Here is a 19,929-nt window from a genome sequence, read left to right as displayed (position 1 = left end):
CCAAAAGAGTATTTTTAAAAATCCTGTCAAATTTTGTTAGCTACATTTTGCATTCAGTTGGGTATCTAAAAACAGTTATTTGGTAAAGAAAGTGAAATAGATTTATGTTAAATTTTCACACGCTTGTGAATTACTTTATTAATATTTATTGTCGATAAAAAATCTCTAAACATCAAAGCCATGTTACTTTTAACAGAAAACAATATAATATCTAAAATAATATTTTAAAATATCTGCTACTATTTAAATTATAATTTTTGTTTTTATTTTTGTCTCACATTTCAAATTAGTACATTAGTACATGGGGAAAAGTAGGTTTACTCATTCAAGTGTAAGATATAACTGTGATGGCACAAATATAATTTAACTCTAATTCTAGAAGCTTAAAAAATGTAAATATTTTGAATACTTTGTCACTGTATATAATGTGTGCCCCAGTATTTTTTCTTTCAACATTTTTTTTGCATTTCCAATTAAAGTATTTTTTTCTTTTTTCATTTTTGGACAGTATAGAGTACAGTGAGAAAAGAGGATATATTATTTTTATTGTATATTATTTTTATTCTTTACTCTATCTTCCTATTTTCTCACCTGTGTTCTAACAGCTCTGCTTTAGCCAGTGCACCAGGTTCTTATACTTTCTCTTGCTCCTTTAAGCCTTCCCAGTTGGATCTTAACCTTTCTTCTTTTGCTTCTTTGTTTTAAGTAGCTATTCTTGGGGAATTCTTTAAGTCTCTAATTCTATGTGAGTGAAAGGAATCATTAAAGATTTTTAAATTTAGTTGATCAGGATGAGTGATAAAAGATTATCTCCCTTAGAAATAAAGTGCACACTAAAAATTTTAGGATTTTATTAAAAAGTAAGTCCTCTAAGAATGTACTGTGTATATCATTCCCTGATCTTTTTTGAAAAACATGTTTTTATGGTCGATGAGGGAGAATTTATACTATGTTTACTTATCAGGAGAATATGTACCTCATTATGTCTGCTTCTCCCTCATGTTTCGTGGCTGAGTGGAACATTAAACCACTTAAATGTATGTTTTACCTGAAACAGAAACAGAAAGGCGCCAGGTATTGTTCACCAAATAACTATTGTATAGTTATTCAGTGAACTGTTGTTCATTCCATCTTCTCCTACTTTCTAGAAAATTAAGTGTCACATATTTTGTTGTCTTTAATTTAGGTTTAATTCTGATAGTTGACAGCATGGTAAAACGTCCATGTTGTGTGTGGGTGTTCCTCTGTGTGTGAGAGAGAGGGAGAGAGGGTGGGGGGGAGGGAGAGAGAGAAGCAGAAGGAGGAGGGAGGAATGGGGGGGGTGGGAGAGAAAGAGAGAAACATAAGTGAGCCATGCTTTAAAAATGTCATCTAGCTAGCTTCAGAGCTGCCATTGTTAACTTGAACACTAAGGAGAGAATTGTGGAGAGAGAAAAAATTCCACACTTCATCGTCAAATTTGGGCAAGAGGAAGGATACATTAGAGGGAGTACTTTGCTGTTCATTCATTCAATAAATATTTATTGAGTGTCTACTGTACTTTGGCATGGTGCTGAGAGGTACATATCTTGATATGAAACATGAAGAAGATATATTTTAAAATCATTCCTTATTTTTTTAGTTCAGCAGAATATTTTGTATATTTTATATCTGTATTTGAAAGTTCTAAAGACATTTGACTTTCATTAAGACTGTAATATAATTAACTGCTTGTAGTTCTTGAAAAAATTTTAAGTCTAACGAAGTCTGGTTACTATGCTAGTAGTAATTTTGGTCTCATTTACATTTTGAAAAGACCTAAAGAGCCTCAGTAAATTCAACTGAACCTTTAGTAAATCAGTTTTGGAATAGCTAACACATGGTAAGACAACATATAAATATGATAGGAACAATATGTGTGTCTTGCAGAACCTAAAATGAAACAGGTGATAAACAATTATAAGCCATGTGGGCTGTACCCAAGTTGATACTCTGTTTCTAGAGCTTTGGTCATATGATTTCTGCAACTCAGGGGAACTGGAAATATGTCTGTTTAGAAGCAAACTATTTTGGGACATTGAGCTTATTGAGAATTTTAGTTGTACAGATTTTTCATAGTATTTTGCTTCAAGCCAACGAGTGTAAAAAGTTATAACTGTGGTGGTTAGAGTTCATTGTAATAATTATTCTGAAATCTATAGTTATTTAAATTTTTTCCCTTCATTTGATTTCTTTGTTAATCTAGAGCCATGACAAAACTAACGTGGCTTATATGTTACATATGATGCCATAGGCTAGTGGGCATTATGCAGTGGTACTGTGTCTTGGATGAGAAGCTGTGGCTCAAAGGTGCATTTCTCCATCTAGTATGTGAATTCCCAGAGCAAATGCCATTACTCTATCCCCTGCCTCCCCTCTTCCCCTAACTGAGAGAAAAATTCCAGAGCAGAGGTTATTGTCCTATTTATAAAAATGAATAAACTCTTGACTACTGTTGAAGCTCGGTTCCAAAAGTGCCATGCGTACTGCTGGGATCTGAATATTTGGGCCCCCACCTCTGAAATTAATATGTTGAAAACCTAATGATGATGGTATTAGGAGATGGGGCCTTTGGGGGATGATTTGGTCATGGGAATGGAGGCTTCATGGAAAGGATTGGTGCCCTCGTAAAAGAGGCTCCAGAGAGCTCCCTAGCCCCTTCCACCTTGAGAAGATGCAGTGAGAAGCCTGCAATCAGGAAGAGGGTCCTCGCTCGACCATGTTAGCACCCTGGTCTCCAGAACTGTGAGAAATAAATTTCTGTTATTTATAAGCTTATCTAGTCTCTGATATTTTGTTATAGCAGCCTGATTGCACTAAGACATGTATCTAGTAAAGTTTCTGAAACTGAGAATTCAGAGACTAAGTTACCTTTGGCACTGAGGCATCCTCCTCCTATTCTGATAGTGAACTTGTTTCCATCAATGAAAGATAAAAACTAATTACCTCCCTTTGGCCTTTGTCTATGTTTTGGTTATTCAGTGCCCTGTCTCACTACCCTTCTCCCCCAGTGGGGATATGTGGCCATTTTGAGGTTCACTGATGAAAGATGTTCAATATATTGAATTTTACAAGACTCATTTGTACTAGTTAAACCACTGATCCCTAGGTCCTTATACTGTTATTGGCATTACTACTCATACTCATAAATTAAGGACACCTTGTTTATATTGCCACATGGAATTTATTTAATTTTCCACAGGAGCAGACCTGCTGCATACTACCGTAGTTTGTTTACTTTTCTACCATTCTGAATATCGTTTGGTTCTTCTGTTCCCCTTTCCAGGTGTTTAAAAAGAGCAGACAATTGTATCCTATTTGGCATTCTTATGTAAGGTAGATTAATTTCTTAATTCAGTCATACAAGTTTAAAAGAGAAAGATCTAATTGTTAGTCTTCCCAGAGAAAACATCCATGTTGCTGAAGATCTTTATTTTCTAATAAAGCTGTAATTTTCCATAACAGAATTATCTTTCTATGTATATTGTAATACAGGGCTCACACAAATTACAGTGACAGGGAAGCGTTCTCTGTCAGTTGTGGCCCTCCATTAAGATCTTATATAGTTACTTTAATCTATCACATTTGTAGGTTGTATGTATTTAAAATAGTCTAGACAATAAAAAAGACAAAATATAGGATGAGAAATAAAGGTAATGGGATATTTTGGGGAGTGGGGTGGGGGAAAGAGAAAAAAGTTGACGGAGAGTTGATTGATAAGCTAGAAGACAATAAAAAGAATAATAAAATACTGAAAGATAAATAATAGGAAACAAAAGTAAAAAGATGGGCATCTTCGCAGTGTTGTTTAAGATTGTGGTTATGCCAAAGACATAAACATGCTAAAGACATGTTTTTCTTTCATTTTATGACTACAAAATTTTTTTCAGTTGGTGGAGGAAAATTACTGAATCTCCAATAATTTTTCTGGGTTTCTGAACAGTTTCCCAAATATGGGAAGTACATTTTTTAAGATGTCCAGTAATTGGTCCCAGTATGGATTTTGATTTGCTTGTGGTTCCTGGTATATGTTCTTAATCCTAGCCATTCATTTTGTAGAATTTTGCCACTGTACACAAGGAATATCACCTCTTCTGAAAACAAACAAGTTCAAAATAGATCCCCTACAATGGTTGAATGGTTGTTATAACATTTTTATGTATAAGGTATTGTAAATTGTTAGTTTAACTGGTTATAGATGCTTATGGGAGAGGTCTGGTAGATGAATAGACTGGGGAGTGTAATGAAAAGAGCCCTAGTTCTGGCCCTACTGCTGACTTGTTTTATAACTTTTGGCAACATTTTTTTACTTCTCTGGATTTTTGTATCTATAGAAGATTAGAGTAGATGCTCCCTTCGGACCCAGTCACATTCTCATAAAGTTGTATCTAAATGACATGGGAGTACTATAGTGAGTATGGAGAAGTGGCTCTTTTTAAACAACACTGAGGTCATTGTTAGGTGAACTCAGCATAAAGCATATAAAAATGTCCAAACCATAAGTATTTTTGTTGTTTTAAAATCAGGAACCAAAAGAGGGAAAAGAAATTATACCCTCCCCCCCTTTTTAAACTACAAAGAAACCTTCAGGACATATTTAAAGTACCTTTGTAGAATATTTTATGAAACATTTCAGTGTGCTCATATTTAACTTAACATGAAAAAATAAAACTTCTTTGGATAGCCTTTCATTCAATCCAGTATTTGAATGTCTGCTAGTGTCATAATAGGCATACTAATGGCTTTGGGACTACAAAACATAGATCATAATTTTCACTTAAAATTGCTCCATTTCCTTTTTCCATTCTCATTGGAAATAGTTCTTTTTAAGAAGATAGTATATGAAAAACTAATAAAGTAACAGAATTATCACAAGTGGGTACATGGTAGAAAATAATGACTTTCCCTAATGGACTTAAAATCTGATCCTGACATAAACTAAGCTCTTCAGTAATGTTCATTATGCAAATTGATATACACTGATGTTATTTTGTAGGTTCTCAAGGATTGTTTCCGATGATTTATAGAATTAGATATTTAAGCATTTACTCTGGGAAATATGCCTATTGAGCAAGGTAAAAAATGTATTCTATCTTGTGGAAACATTTGCTATCCTGCCATTTTAGTTTTGTTAGAGATATTTTTGTCTTTTATTAAGTAGCTGTCATTTTTAAACACTATAGATTTTACCTAATTGTTTCTCTTTGACTTTTTGATCATCTTTTTTCTTGTAGCAGAAGTTTTACCAATTAGAAAACCACGATAGAGAGAAAAGAGTCTACAGCTCATCTTGGTTTTTTTTTAGGTAAACTGGCTTACATTTTCTGAGGAAATTTTTCAAATCAGATAATTCTCTATTTGCCAAGCTCTGAACATGTCCTACTGGCAAATGAGATCTCAGTTTACACTCCAGACCTTTTGCTGTATGTCATATACTGTATGAAACTTTGCTTATGGAAGTTGCTTTATTTACCTTTCTTTTTATTGGCATGTTTAGAATTTTACCTTTAAACTAAATTTCTAAAAAAAAGAAGTGCAGATTATTCCTGCAGACAATGCTTAGGACTATTAAATTGCAGTTAGAATTACCAGTAATTAGAATTTCCTAATCTGCCTTTAATTGTACCACTCTTGCCTGTGTAGAACTCAGGTCAGCTATGCAATTCATTCATACATGCATTTAGATATATTTATCGAGTCTTGACTATAGGTCTACCTGGATGCTGGGGCAGGGTGGTTGTATAGAATACTTAGAAGAATATACAGTTTCTGTCTCACAGGTATTATCAAACTTGGGAGATAAAATCTACACAGAAGAAATGTAGTAGCTGCTGATATATATCAAATGAGTGTTATCAGTAAATGGAATATAGTAGGACAGAGAAGGACGTGGTTTTGAATTCTTTTAAAAGGTTTTATTGAGGTAGTAAGACAATCTGGGCTTGAAGGGATGGGAGTAGATTTTTAATACATAAGAGAAAAGGTATATGGACTTAAGAGCAAAGGCATAGAGGTATGAATGGGTGTAATCTTTTGAAAGAAGAGGATTAAATTGCCTGCACCAAGTTTGTATTAGGGTAATAGTGATTATGCAAAAAGTCTAGTGTAGGGGAAAACACGGTATGCATGTGTGTGTGTGCAGTAATGTAAAAGATGATTACAAGTCAGGATGCTGTGGTAGAAAGCTTGATAGTTTAGGAATCAGAAGAGCTGAGTTCTGTCACTTGATTTCTTTGCACTTAGACTGCTCTTCTCTTTAAATGAGCAGTTTAGACCAAGACAGTCTGTAGACTCCTTTAGCTTAATATTCTTCATTTCTGATATTGAAGATAGAAAATGGCAACTACTGTTCTGTATTACTTGGAGAGATTGGTGTAGCAAATTGAGGTCACCTGCTGTAAAAATCTCCAGAATACAGTCCTCTGTTATTGATTCATTCCATTGTCTGTCACTTTCAGTGCACATATACCTAAGGGAGTTTTAAGCCTATAGTTTTCTTTAGAAATTATATTAGTTAAATCACCTAATTGAGATTAGAAGGAATAGAGCTTTGTTTAAGGGAAAGTGTAGATGAATAGTTTTGATTTTGGGTAACGTGGAGTGCCAGCTTTGGGTAGAGAACATCGATACCCACTGGGGGGTAATAGAAGGGGGTGAGCACACCTGGGGAGGGGCAGAATATTTGGATTTTTAATAAGGGTTGAAGTGGAAGAGTACTAAAATCAGGCATCTGTTTTATCTCCACAGCAGCCAGCACAGTTTATCTTCCTATTTTTTCCCCCTGAATTCTGGTAGTGGTTGAGAGGATAGCTTTTCCAGTATGACCCTTTCTGGCTGGTTTCTTTATTTTGTATTTCTATAACTATCAACTAAGCAAGTGCATTTAGATGACTTGTTTGCAGTTGTAGAGTGACGATTTGATATTTAAATCTCATAATAGGACCTGATTCTTTCATCTTTAGTCTTACCCAACAAATTCTGACTGTGGTAGCAGATTTTTCCTGCTGATTGGTGTACAGTGTCCCTTGGTGACTACAGGGGAATTGGTTTCAGGACCCCCATGGGTACCAAAATCCACCCATGCTCAAGTCCCTTATATAAAAAATGATGTAGCATTTGCATATAACCTATGCACAGTTTAAATCATCTCTAGATGACTTGTAATACGTAATACAATACAAATGCTGTGTAAATAGTTGCCAGGGTATGGCAGATTCAAGTTTTATTTTCTGGAATATTTTTTCCTCCTCAATATTTTGATCCCAGTTGGTTGGATCTGCAGCTATGGAACCTGCTCATACAGAGGGCCTACTATATTTACCAGACTTGGGTGTAGGAGCAATCCTTTTTGCTTGTGGAAGGAGGAAATGTACAAATACTAAGTAAATTTAGGGTTGGGCCACAGGAAATATAAAGAATCTTTTTGCCTTAGTCATCAAAGTGGAAAATGGTAAGTATTCACAGTTACTGGTGCTACTGGTGTTTATTTTACTGTATAAAGTAACTTTGATATCGCGGGTACATCTCATTGAATTGTTACAGGAAGTTCTCCTTCAGTCCAAAGAATCTGGATTTTACCATTAAAGAATGTCATTTTAGAACAGTACTGTTTTAAGAATGTAACGAAGAGTAAGTGAATTGTCTAAAAGTTAAAAAAGGGACAATTTCAATAAATAATAGCCACTGTTTATTGAATACCTACTATGTTTTAGGCACTTTATATACATTATTGTAATCTTTAATCCTCATCAGATTGCCAGTATGTAAGTGATATTATCAATGTTTTATAGGGAAAAAATCAGACCTGGAGGACTTAAGTACTTGCCTTCCCTGGGGTCACATAGTTTGTGTGTAGTAGAAACTACATATCCACATCTGTACCCAGGTCTTTTGGACTTCAAAGACTGTATTTTCACTAGACCATTAAAGCTAGTAAGGAAGATAGACATACAAGTAAGTAATTAGAGTGCCATGTGCTATATTGCAGTATTGGAAGTATCATCAAAGTACAGAAGAGATACAAAGGGAGGGGATGATTAAATCAGCATTGAGGTGGAGCATTCTATAGCCTTTAGAGAAAGACTCTTGGAGAAAGGTGACTCCTGTGTGGGGTTTTGATGACAACCTAGAAGTTCTCTAGGGTAGAAGAGAGAGAATAATAACATTAGTATTTCAATACCTCCGTACTTAGCTTTAAAAGAACAGGATGATGTAGGTCATTTCTACTGTTCATTCTCTTCTTGCATCCCAGTCTTTCTTGTTCCTTTTTTTTTTTTTTTTTTTAATTAATTTTTTATTTTTGGCTGTGTTGGGTCTTTGTTTCTGTGCGAGGGCTTTCTCTAGTTGCGGCAAGCGGGGGCCACTCTTCATCGCGGTGCGCGGGCCTCTCACTGTCGTGGCCTCTCTTGTTGCGGAGCACAGGCTCCAGACGCGCAGGCTCAGTAGTTGTGGCTCACGGGCCCAGTTGCTCCGTGGCATGTAGGATCTTCCCAGACCAGGGCTCGAACCCGTGTCCCCTGCATTGGCAGGCAGATTCTCAACCACTGCGCCACCAGGGAAGCCCTTCTTGTTCCTTTTATACACAACAAGATCATGCCATTCTCATCTCAATTTTTGTTAGTTATATCATTTTTACATTGTTGACATTCCTAATATTTATATACTTTAGCAATAATTCCTACCATTCTTTATACCTATTCAATTAAATAAGTAATAATGTGTCTAGTGTAGTACCAGTGTATGTGTGTATGTTTGTGTGTATATGTACATATAAGTGTGTGTATGTATGTATGTGTGTGTATATATATATATATAAAACACCACAGCTTGTCCATTCCTGAATTCTTTATTTTGTTTAATCTCTTGATTGGGTCTTTTTTTTTCTTTCACTTTTATGTGGAATCTTTTTTTTTTAGAGTTTTTGAATTTTATTTATTTTTTATACAGCAGGTTCTTATTAGTCATCAATTTTATACACATCAGTGTATACATGTCAATCCCAATCTCCCAATTCATCCCACCACCACCCCCCCAACCCCCCACCACTTTCCCCCCTTGGTGTCCATACATTTGTTCTCTACATCTGTGTCTCTGTTTCTGCCCTGCAAACTGGTTCATCTGTACCATTCTTCTAGGTTCCACATATATATGTTAATATACGATATTTGTTTTTCTCTTTCTGATCTTGATTGGGTCTTGAGTCTTTGAACTTTTGAGGATATAGATTACTTGAGTCCTAATTTTTTTCCCCTTTTTAAGAGTTCTGAAGACACCCCCATCCCCCTACACATCAAATGTGTCCCAAGTAAAATCTGTGTATTATTCTGTGGATAATTCTGAGACCAGTATTATTTCTGCCATCCTCACTGTCTATTGTAGACATCTTACATTTTCTGTCTAGATATTCACTAGGATTCTTTCTTTTACTGTCTTTGGTAATTTTGTTCTGTGCTTTGGATTCAAGTCTCTTCTTTGAGAGAACCAATTAGCCTTTTGTTTTCCATACATTTCATCTTTTTTCAAATCACTGTCATCTCTGTTTTGTTTTTCATAAGTCTGCAGTCCATGTCAGTGATGTTATCCTTAGCTATTTCTACTTCCTTCTGATTCTTCTGTAGTTTTTATTTCTGTTACTGGTATATTGTTATATTTAATTTATTTCCTGAACTATGACAGCTGTTTCTTGAGTTAATTTTCTGAGTTGTCTAATTTATCTGCTTTTTTAATGTTTTTGTTTTCCTGAAGTAGTAGATTCAATGGTTAGGTCCCATAATGAATTCTTTCTTATTGTTCATCAAAGAATGGAGCCAGTTCTAGTTGGGCCTGTTGTAAGTGAAGACATTGTGTGTGGGCGGGGGAGAGGGGGCAGAGGAAGTGATCTGGGGCAGCCTACAGCTTCAGTTGAGACATGTTCCTACAGAAACATTTTCACTTGGCTAATATGTTCTATGCTTTTCTTCCTTTAAAATAGTTTAAAAAAGTAAACTAATGTAATATATGTATATATTTTGAAAATATAAAATAGTCTTATAATAAAAATCATCGTTCTCTTGCATCAACCTTCCCCAACTCCGAGTTTTTAATTTCTGGGGACACCTATTTTCAACACTTGTAGGTGTTGGTTATAACATTTACTTTGGTTGGTTATAAGTATGACTATTTATATTTACTGAATATTACTATTTATAAATAATGTGCCTATATTCCTGTTTTTAATTTACTTTAGATGCTAACTGTTAACTGCCTGTTATGGAAGATGAGGATTTACATACCTCACCTGGCTTTACTTTTATCCTTCTACCTTTTGAATGTCCTTTTAAATGACAGTTTGCTTAAATTGATGCTCATTGTTTATGACTGTGGATTACATTTCCTTTTATGTGTTTGTCTCATAGTTAATAATTGCCTCATCTATTTGCTTACTTAATTTTCTAAGTTCCTATCAGTTTTTCCCAAACTTGCCCAAAGAATTATAAAACTAAGTACAGTACTGTTTTCCACATGATTAAACACATCAAGAAACCTTATCAGTTCATTCCCTACTCCTCCCCCATCCCCTCCTCCCGTGCATTTCCCTCTCCTCCCTTCCCCTCCCTTCCCCTCCCTTCCCCTTCTCTGTCCTCCTCTCCTCTGCCTTCTCCCCCTTGTTGAGCAGTCTACTCTCCTTACAATCTGGACTAATAACCTTCCAGACCTGCTATACAACTATCCAAGGACTTTCCTTCACCTTTCTCCTATGAGAGATCTTGTTTCCTTGATCTTGGTGTCTTTGTCTTGTTTTCCTCTGCTCTGTTTGCTCCCTTGTTTTAGTGGATCACATGTTCTTAGAAATTTCTCAAGAGTACACATGGGAAGGAAAGTTTTTGATGCTTTTTTAATCAGGAAAATATGTTTTTATCAATCAAGTGTGAATATGTAATAGTTTGTATATATAGTCTAAGTGAAATAGTTTTTTTAGAGTTTTGAAGTTATTGCTTCACATCTTCTTTCAAGTGTTGCTGTTGAGAACACTTAACGCCATTCTGATTTTGAAAAACAATTGGACTAGACTGTCCAAAAATATTACTATCTTGAAAGACAGAATATAAAAGTCTGGGAAACTGTTGTAGATACTTTACATTGATCTTTTTTCTTTTTGAAAACTTTTAGATTTTGTTCTTTATTCCCTAATGCTCTGTTATTTCCTGGTAATGTACTTTGGTATGGCTCTCTATTTTCAGTTGTTGTATGGGTACATTCTTTCAATCTGTATGCTCATGAGCTTCAGTTTGGGAAATTATGTCTGATAGTTTCTTCCTCTTTTTTCAATTCTGTTTCTAGCTGATTAGATGTTAGACCACCTGGATTGATCTTCTTATTTTATTATTTACTCTCCTGTTTGACTTTTGGTTTTACTTCCTGGGAGATTAAAAAAGATGAGTAATGGATTAGGCTAAGAATTAGGCTCTGGATCCAGAAGGCCTGTTTGAATTCCGCATTGCCAATTTCTAACTGTGTGATCTTATATAAGTTAATTACCCTTTCTCTTTCTTATCTGTAAAATAGGGTTAATATTGAATAGCAGTGCCTAACTCAAAGGATGTGAGGATAAATAAGTTAATTCATCCAAAGTGCTTAGATAATTTCCTGGTACATAGTAAATGTTAATTGTTATTATCGTTTGGCATCATTATTACCTCAAAGTTAATACTCTAACCATCTATTCAAATTCTTAATTTCTACCAAAAGTTTAATTTTCCAGAGCTTTTGTTTGCTTCTCTGTTCCTAGTTTTATAGCCTCCTGTTCTTATTTCTTGGATGTAGTATCATCTTGAATTATTGGGACAATTGAGGAAATTTGGAAAAAAGCTCCGACATATAAGGTGGACACCAAAACAAATATATAGAAACAAAATTAAATAAATAGAAACAAAAATAAATAGAAATCTTTTAATTAGTTATAAGATTTTTGGGGTGTCAGCAGTGTTGAAGTTTTTTTGTTTTCTGCATTGACTGTTTTATCATAGTTTCCCTTTTCTATTAATTTGTTTTGGTGTACATCTTATATGTTGGAGGCTTTTTCTAAATTTCCTCATACTTAGGTTCAAATTATATTTGGCAGTAATATACTTAAGTATCATGTTCTCAGTGTGTCATATCAGGGAGCACGGATAGTCAGCTTGCCCTTTTGTTGGTGATACTAAGTTTAGACATTTGTTTAAGGTAATGTCAGCCAGTTTCTGCATTTTAAAAGTACCTTTTAATCTTTGTTAATTAAGTGATTTGGGGTTGATATTTCAGAATGTGTAATTATCCATTTGTACTTTTGCATTCTTATTAAATTTAAAATATTTAATTTATTATGTCATCCATTTTGATGTTTAGATTGTCCAAATTTGACAGGGAGAAGCCCTTTGAAACTGGCTTCTGTGCCTTTTTGTGTGTCCATATCAGTTTTTGAGCACTTCCTTAATTTGGCACAACAAGATATTCAAGGCTCACCTTTTACTCCCTGCCCCAGACTTAGAACCAGCCATTTTTTCAAGGATCCCTGGTTCCTTTTTGGGGGGGGGAATGATATTTAGAACCCAGGATCTGGGGGTGGATCCTTTTTGCTACTGAAGTGTCATTGCTTTTAGGCTCTTTTAGTGGACTGAGCTAAATAAGTTTGTGTGTGTGTGTGTGTGTGTGTGTGTATGTATATATTTTTCTTTGTATCTATTTGATATATAGTTAAGTTCATTTGTTTCCATTTATATTTACTTTTACTAGGGACTTTCCTCATCCTTTTTCATTTTTAATTTTTGACTACATATATTATTAACATTGTTCAAAAGTCAAAAACTTTATTACTTGGCGCAGCCAAATAAATAAATAAATATTTTTAAAAAAACTTTATTAAAGGATGGACTCAGGAGTACCTTCTTTAAGTTTTTCTTTCACTACATTCTCATTTACCACCTGTAGGTAACATGTATGTAAACCTTTTTTGTTTGTTTGTTTTTAATTTATTTATTTTATTTATTTATTGTTTTTGGCTGCGTTGGGTCTTTGTTGCTGCGCACAGGCTTTTCTCTGATTGTGGCGAGCGAGGGCTACTCTTCATTGCGGTGCGAGGGCTTCTCATTGTGGTGGCTTCTCTTGTTGCAGAGCATGGGCTCTAGGCGCATGGGCTCAGTAGTTGTGGCTCGTGGGCTCTAGAGCACAGGCTCAGTAGTTGTGGCACACGGGCTTAGGTGCTCCGTGGCATATGGGATCTTCCCAGACCAGGGCTTGAACCCGTGTCCCCTGCATTGGCAGGCGGATTCCCACTGCCAACCACTGCGCCACCAGGGAAGCCCCTGTAAACCTTAATTTGAAATTTATCCTTCCTTGTTTTTCTTTTTGCTGGTATACACATACACATGTATTCTTAGTTACTCTTCTTTGTTGCCTAGTAGCTAGCGTAACATACGCCTGCTTTTTCATGTTGTTTTTTCCGCTTAATATAGCCTGGGTATCTCTTCATACCAGTCTATAGAGACTGTTCTCATTTCTTTTTTATAGTTGTGTAGTAACTCTGTTACATAGATGCATAATTGTTTATTCACTGAATCTCTTATGTGTTTCCAATATTATGCTGTTTCAAAGAGTGCCACAGTAAATTACTGTGTGTGTGTGTGTGTGTGTGTTTTAATTAAAACATAAATGTATTATGTCTTGAGGTTCTGTGAGTAAGGTAGGACCAGTAGATGGGCTTCCCACTTGGGATCTCTCAGGCAGTTGCAGTTGGAAGTTGGGATTGGAGTCGTCTGAAAGTCAGAGTAACTCAACATTCAAGGTAGCTCACTCAGTATGCCTGGAACTTAATGATATTGGTTGTTAGCTCAGAGTTCAGCTTGGGCTGTCAGCTGGAATGCCTACCCATGACCTCTCTGTGTGCCTGGGACTTCCCAGAGCATGTCAGCTGGGTTTGAGAAGGAATGTCCCCAAAGTGAGCATCCCAAAAGGCCCAAATGGGAGCTGCAAGCCATCTTAAGATTTATCTCAGAAATCCCAGAATATCAGTTATGCATTCCATTGATCAAGCAACTTATTAAGGCTGACCCAGATTCAAGGGGAGAAGAATTAGACTCCTTAATGTGAGGAACAGGATACATGAAATTGACAGCAGCTATCTCTGGATAGCTTTTTGTGGGGGGAATGATATTTAGAACCCAAGATCTGGGGGTGGATCCTTTTTGCTACTGAAGTGTCATTGCTTCTAGGCTCTTTTAGTGGACTGAGCTAAATGTTTGTGTGTGTGTGTGTGTGTGTGTATGTATATATTTTTCTATATAGGTAGGTTGCTAGTGCGCTTTCTAGCAACCATAACTCACATCCCTTCCATATGTAAAGCGTACTCACTTTGTTCCTAAGACCCAGACAGTCTCATCCCATTAAGGGATCAATTTGAAGTCCAGGATCTTGTTATCTAAGTCAGGTCCAGATATGGTTGAAGCTTGTTAGGTGCAGTTCCTCCAGTACAGCACCTTGTAAACAGTTTCTCTTGACCTGAAGACCTTTACAGAGATCTTTATTTCTCCATACGGCTTTGAGTTATTATCTAATATCCTTTCATTTCACCTTGTAGGACTCCATTGAACATATCTTGTAGGGCAGGGCTAGTGGTAACAAACTCCCTCAGCTTTTGTTTATCTGGGAATTTCATAATTTCTCCCTCACTTTTGAAGAAGTTTTGCTGGATATAAGATTCTTAGTTGACAGTTTTTTCCTTTGAGCACTTTAAATATATCTGCCAACTGCCTTCTGGAGTCCAAAGTATATCATGAGAAATCTGCTTGTAATCTTATTGAGGATCCCTTGTATGTAATGACTCACTTCTCTCTCGCTGTTTTCAGTATTTTCTGTTTGTCTTTTGAAAGTTTGATTATAATGTATCCTGATGTGGCCTCATCTTACATGGAGGTTGTTGAGCTTCTCAGATGTTTATATTCATGTCTTTCATCAAATTTGGGAAGTTTTCAGCTATTATTCAAATATTTTCTCTATTGTCTTCTCTCTTCTCCTTCTGAGACTCCCAAATGCATATTTTGGTCTGCTTGTTGGTGTCCCACAGGTCTCTCTTAGACTCTGTTCACTTTTTTCAAACTTTTTTCTTTCTGTTCCTCAGACATGATAACTCTATCCTCTAGAGTTAGAGGACGATTCCTCTATCGTCCTATCTTAACGTTCACTGATTCTTTCTTCGCCTTGTTCAAATCTGCCTTTGAATCCCTCTAGTGAGTTCATTTCAGTTATTATACTTTTCAGCTCTAGAATTTCTTCTTCGTTTCTATTTAAGTTTTCTATCTATTGATATTTTGTTCATACATCATTTTCTTGAGTTTCTCCACACCTTTCTTTAGTTCTTTGAGCATCTCTAAGACAGGCATTTTAAAGTCTTTTTCTAGTATATCTGCCATCAGTTCTTTTTCATGGACAGTTTCTGCTGATTTTTTTTTTCTTTGAATGGGCCATACTTTCTTGTTCATTTGTATGCCTTATTTTTTGTTTTTTTCTGAAAACTGGACATTTAAATCTAATAATGTAACTCTGGAAATCAGATTCTGCCCCTTCCCTGGGGTCTGCTGTTTTTTATTACTGTTTTTTTGGGTGTTGTAGGCTGTCTCTGTGCTAAGGATCATCAGCCTGAGGTATAAACTTCTCAGGTCTTTTCGGACTTCTTCCTTAATTTGCATAGTCACTTTCTAATTTTCCTCATATAACCAATTGTTTTGAAATGTGCTAGTCTTTAATGTCTGGCTCTCCAAAGGGGAAAAAGAAAAATGAAGAGGGGCAGAGAGGCACAATCCCTTTAAATCCCCTTGAAGTCTCTTCAGCTAGAGGGGAAGGGGCTTACAACAATAGAGGGAGGTCCAACAACAGTGACTGCCTTTTTCTTTGTCTGTACCTCCTGGATCAGAAGCAGCAATCAGCAGTCAGAGCGCAGATTCCCAATATTTGGAGCACAGGGTCCTTTTTGCCTACCCTCACTCCTGTAATCTGTGTGCAAGGTGCTCCAGGAACAAGTGCACCACTGCCTGCCATGTGGCTGGGATGAGGGGAAGGATAACTGCCTCTGTGCTGAGAGCTGAAATTAACTGCAATGTATTGTCCAAGGCTTCCTTCCCTTGGAAGTTGCAAGCCTTCAACAGATTCCAGACTTCCAAAATAGTTCCTTCAAACAAATTCCACCCATTCAATTTTTGTCTAGGTGGGAAGGTAGATTCCCTCAGTGCTTCCTACTTTGCCATCTTCCCATAATCCTCTATCTGTGCATGTGTTTTCTGGTATTGTTGGGGGCATACCTTCAAGGAGAGATCCTAGAAGTGGGATTGCAGGATCAGAAGGTAAATATACATGTAATCTAGTTAGGTGTTGTGAAATTACCCTCTGTAGAGGTTGTACGATTTTGCACTCCTACTAGCAACATATGAAAGTACATGTTTCTCCACAGCCTCACCAACCATGTGTTGTCAAACTTTTGAGTTCTTGCCAATCTGGGATGAGTAATGATATCTTAATGTAGAGATAAAGTAAAGCCCAAGGAGAGAAAACAGTATGTACAAAGAACCACCTGGATTTTTAGTTAAAAAGAGTGAATTAAACACATGTGTTTCTTTCCTCCCTCCTCAACACACTAAAATGAGAGTAAAGAAATAAACAGAAGAACTTGAGAGGAAAGTGCTTCTTTCATTATGACACTGTGCAGTTTTTCATGTGTTTAAGGGTTAGCTGCATATCTTTCTTTTTGGTGAGATGTCTGTTTAAAACTTTTGCCCATTTTTCTAACAGGTGTTTGGTTTTCCTCATTTTTTAGGAGTTCTTTGTATATTAAGGATATTGTCCTTTTGTGATAAGAGTTGTAAATATTTTCATTAGTCTTTTGAATTTGTTTCTGCTGTGTTTTCATGTGCAAATTTTTTTCTTTTATTGCATTATGTTTATGAGAGAAGCCCTGAAAAGCTGTTTGGAAGCTTTATATGTAAGACTTAAGACTTGTCAACAGATAAGGATCTCTTGCTGTTTCATTCTGTGGAACTTTTGATTTAAGAGAAGACTCTACCAATTTCTTGGTGGAGATAGAGAAAAGGAGATTGTTGGGAAGGGCCCTTTTCCATACATAGATATTTATTTATTCCCTTGTTTTTTTCCCTTCCCCTTGCTGTGCCTGGTGTCCTCAAGCCAGTCTATTTTGGGTCTTTATTTTCCTGTAGTAGACCTTCATTCTCCTGCTCTATTTGGGGAACTGTAGTTGCTTGGCTATATGTCATGGGTTGGAGACTTGGGGATCTTTTTTATTAAGTCTTTCAGTCAGTCTGGATTTTAACCTCATGCCTCATCATTGTCTTGGGAAGTTATTGGAGGTATAGATTCCTGAGTCCTTTGAGAATTATGTAGTGAGAATTGGCTTACTTCTGCAGACACTTAGGACGTCTGTTTTCTCAGTCCTGTTAATTCCTTCTGTTCTCATCTGCTGCTGTCTCCTTTCAAGTTCTTTATCTTGTTATATTTATTCTCACTTTTAGTAGGTTTTAGGTGTAAGGAGAAAGAAACACATCAATTTATTGTATTTAATTAGAAATGCAGTGGTTCTTTATACATACAGTTTCTCTCCTTAGGCTCTACTTTGTGGGCAGTTGGATGGCTCTCAATGGTTCATGGTATTGCACTTTTGTTTGATAATTTAGAGTTTATGTGCCAGTACTTAGATGATTTTGATCAGGAGTTGGAAAATTGGTTACCTTTTTTTTTAAGTCCTGTGTAACTTCAAGGGAAGAAAGTTTTTACAATTTTAAGCAAAAGATTGTTATTGGTCCTGGAAATAGGAATGCTGCTTGAGAGTCTCTTTGTCTTCTCCCCATTTGATCCATATTTTGCAGTATTGCTATAGTCTGTGTTTGGGGATTATAGCTATTTTGTAGTTTAATTTTAGATTAATCCCCTTTGCTTTTTCTTCTTTTTCATTTTGGTGGTTTTGAAGAAGTGGGAAGTAAACATACCTTTATTCCTTTCTTTTAAAATGTATTTAATACAGCGTGAAAAACAGTGCTCAAAAACATGTATTTCATTTAAGAAGTCGAATAACTGGATTAAGTACCCATGCCAAAACCTTTTCATATTCAGTAAAGCTTTGCACGAGGTATGACTCTAGTCTGACATGTTGGGTTGCAGTGAGTTTCATGTCACAACAAAGGGAGGAGAGTGTCTGTAAGAACACACATGTACTAGAAGTAGAGCTACCAGAATCTGAGGCAGCTTTAGGGACTGGATTTTTTTTTTTGGTTGTTTGTTTTTTTTTTTCACCACCCTTCTTATTAGTTGTTGTCTTTCACAGCACTTTGCTCCTCTCTGCACATCTGCTCTAAGATCTCCATGTGAACCATTTTCCTGTGCTTACTGATAGTTTCTGTTCTCTTACAAATTCAGCCTACAGAATAGACACCCCATCCCAGTCTCTCTTACCTTTACCTACATGTGACCTTTCTGCTTCAGCTGTCTACAGCTGACCAGTGTACTCTCTTGCTGTTTCTTAAGTCATATTTCCAATAAAAACGAATTGGCCCAGACCATCTTTTTGTGCCACCCTGGTTTGTTGTTCCTAACCAAACCATAAATGGACTTTCTTGGATCAGTTCACTGCTCAAGCAGGTTGGGGATGTTGGAGAAGGAAGCAGTAGGTCAGCAGGGAAGCAGCAAGGAACCATGGATGGACAGTTACCCTTGGTAAGTGAGGGAGCAGGATATAGCTGAATGTATAACATTTCTTCCTTCAGTCTACCAGTTTACTTTTAATAGAGTACTTCAGGCAAATTCTTAGTACAGATTGAATATTGTAGGAAACTAGCTAATATTTGTGTCAAAATTGACTGAGAAATCTGCTGTTTGGTGCTATTTTCTGTTTGCATTGTGACTTTAGTAGCATGGTATGGCCGTAAGACCACTATACTAGGAGTCAGGATAGATTCTAGACCTGATTTTGCTGTTCTGTGAAAGGCTTCACTTTCTTCATCAGATAAATTTTTAAAAGGTCAGTGGAGTAGAATAGTTTCTAAGGTACTACCTAGCTATAAAACCTTGCGACTCAAAGTGTACTATAACCAAGCTGGGAAAGGTACTTTCCGCAAGGATGGTCAGAATACACAACTATTATAATGAAATCATAAGTTCAGATTAATGTAAAAAATTAGAAACCAGAATGATTGGACCCATACATTAGAAAAGGGTGCAAGAGTTTTGTAGTGAACTAAATTCTCCTCATTTAAGCTTGTTTTATTTGAAATCGGATGCTGTTTATAAACTGATTTAAGTCAGATATTATAGTCACAAACTGTTTTCCCAACTTAAGTTGCACATAGGTAGTGTATTAGTGTAAGTGTAATATTGAAGTTTGAAATTCTTCTTCTTCCCTGCTTTTTTAAAAAGCATAGTTGGATATTCAAAATAGTGAAGTAACATGGATTTCTTTTACTTTTTAGGATTTAAGTGTCCTGTATGCTCAAAATTTGTACCCTCAGATGAAATGGATTTGCATCTTGTGATGTGTTTAACAAAGCCAAGAATAACCTATAATGGTAAGTCCAGTGCTTTAAAATAATACTTTAAATTAGAATTATCTTAGATTTTATGAATTTCAAGTTTCAGGTAAAAGTTAAAAGGCCGGGAAGGACTATCTATGAGCCCTGAGCTAACTGGTATCCTAATTAGGTGTGGTGCTTTGGCTGTGCCATTCTTACCTGACCACAGTCTCCAGATACTCAAAACCATAGGAGAGATTTTCAGTGTAGTCCTGGTACATTTTGAAATAGACTTGGAAAAAAAAAAGGAATAGTTCATTCGTGACTTCAGATGAATAGAATGAAATAAAGGAAAAATGAGAGCTTTTTTCAGAATTTTATAGATAAAAAGACA

The 19,929-nt window shown here is 36.0% G+C and overlaps 1 protein-coding gene across 1 annotated transcript in view; it reads left to right on the top strand.

Annotated features, from left to right (window-relative positions):
* ZNRF2 (zinc and ring finger 2) overlaps positions 1-19,929 on the top strand; it is a 94,395-nt gene that overhangs the window by 34,541 nt on the left and 39,925 nt on the right. The window contains exon 2 of the mRNA XM_036863496.1: positions 19,497-19,592. Coding sequence (XP_036719391.1) covers positions 19,497-19,592 — 96 coding nt within the window. The remainder of the gene's footprint in view (positions 1-19,496; positions 19,593-19,929) is intronic.

Source organism: Balaenoptera musculus, chromosome 9, assembly GCF_009873245.2.
Source record: "Balaenoptera musculus isolate JJ_BM4_2016_0621 chromosome 9, mBalMus1.pri.v3, whole genome shotgun sequence".
In the NCBI taxonomy this organism is placed as follows: Eukaryota; Metazoa; Chordata; class Mammalia; order Artiodactyla; family Balaenopteridae; genus Balaenoptera; species Balaenoptera musculus.
Note: the sequence above shows the minus strand (reverse complement) of the source record. Positions and strands in the feature narration are given on the sequence as shown.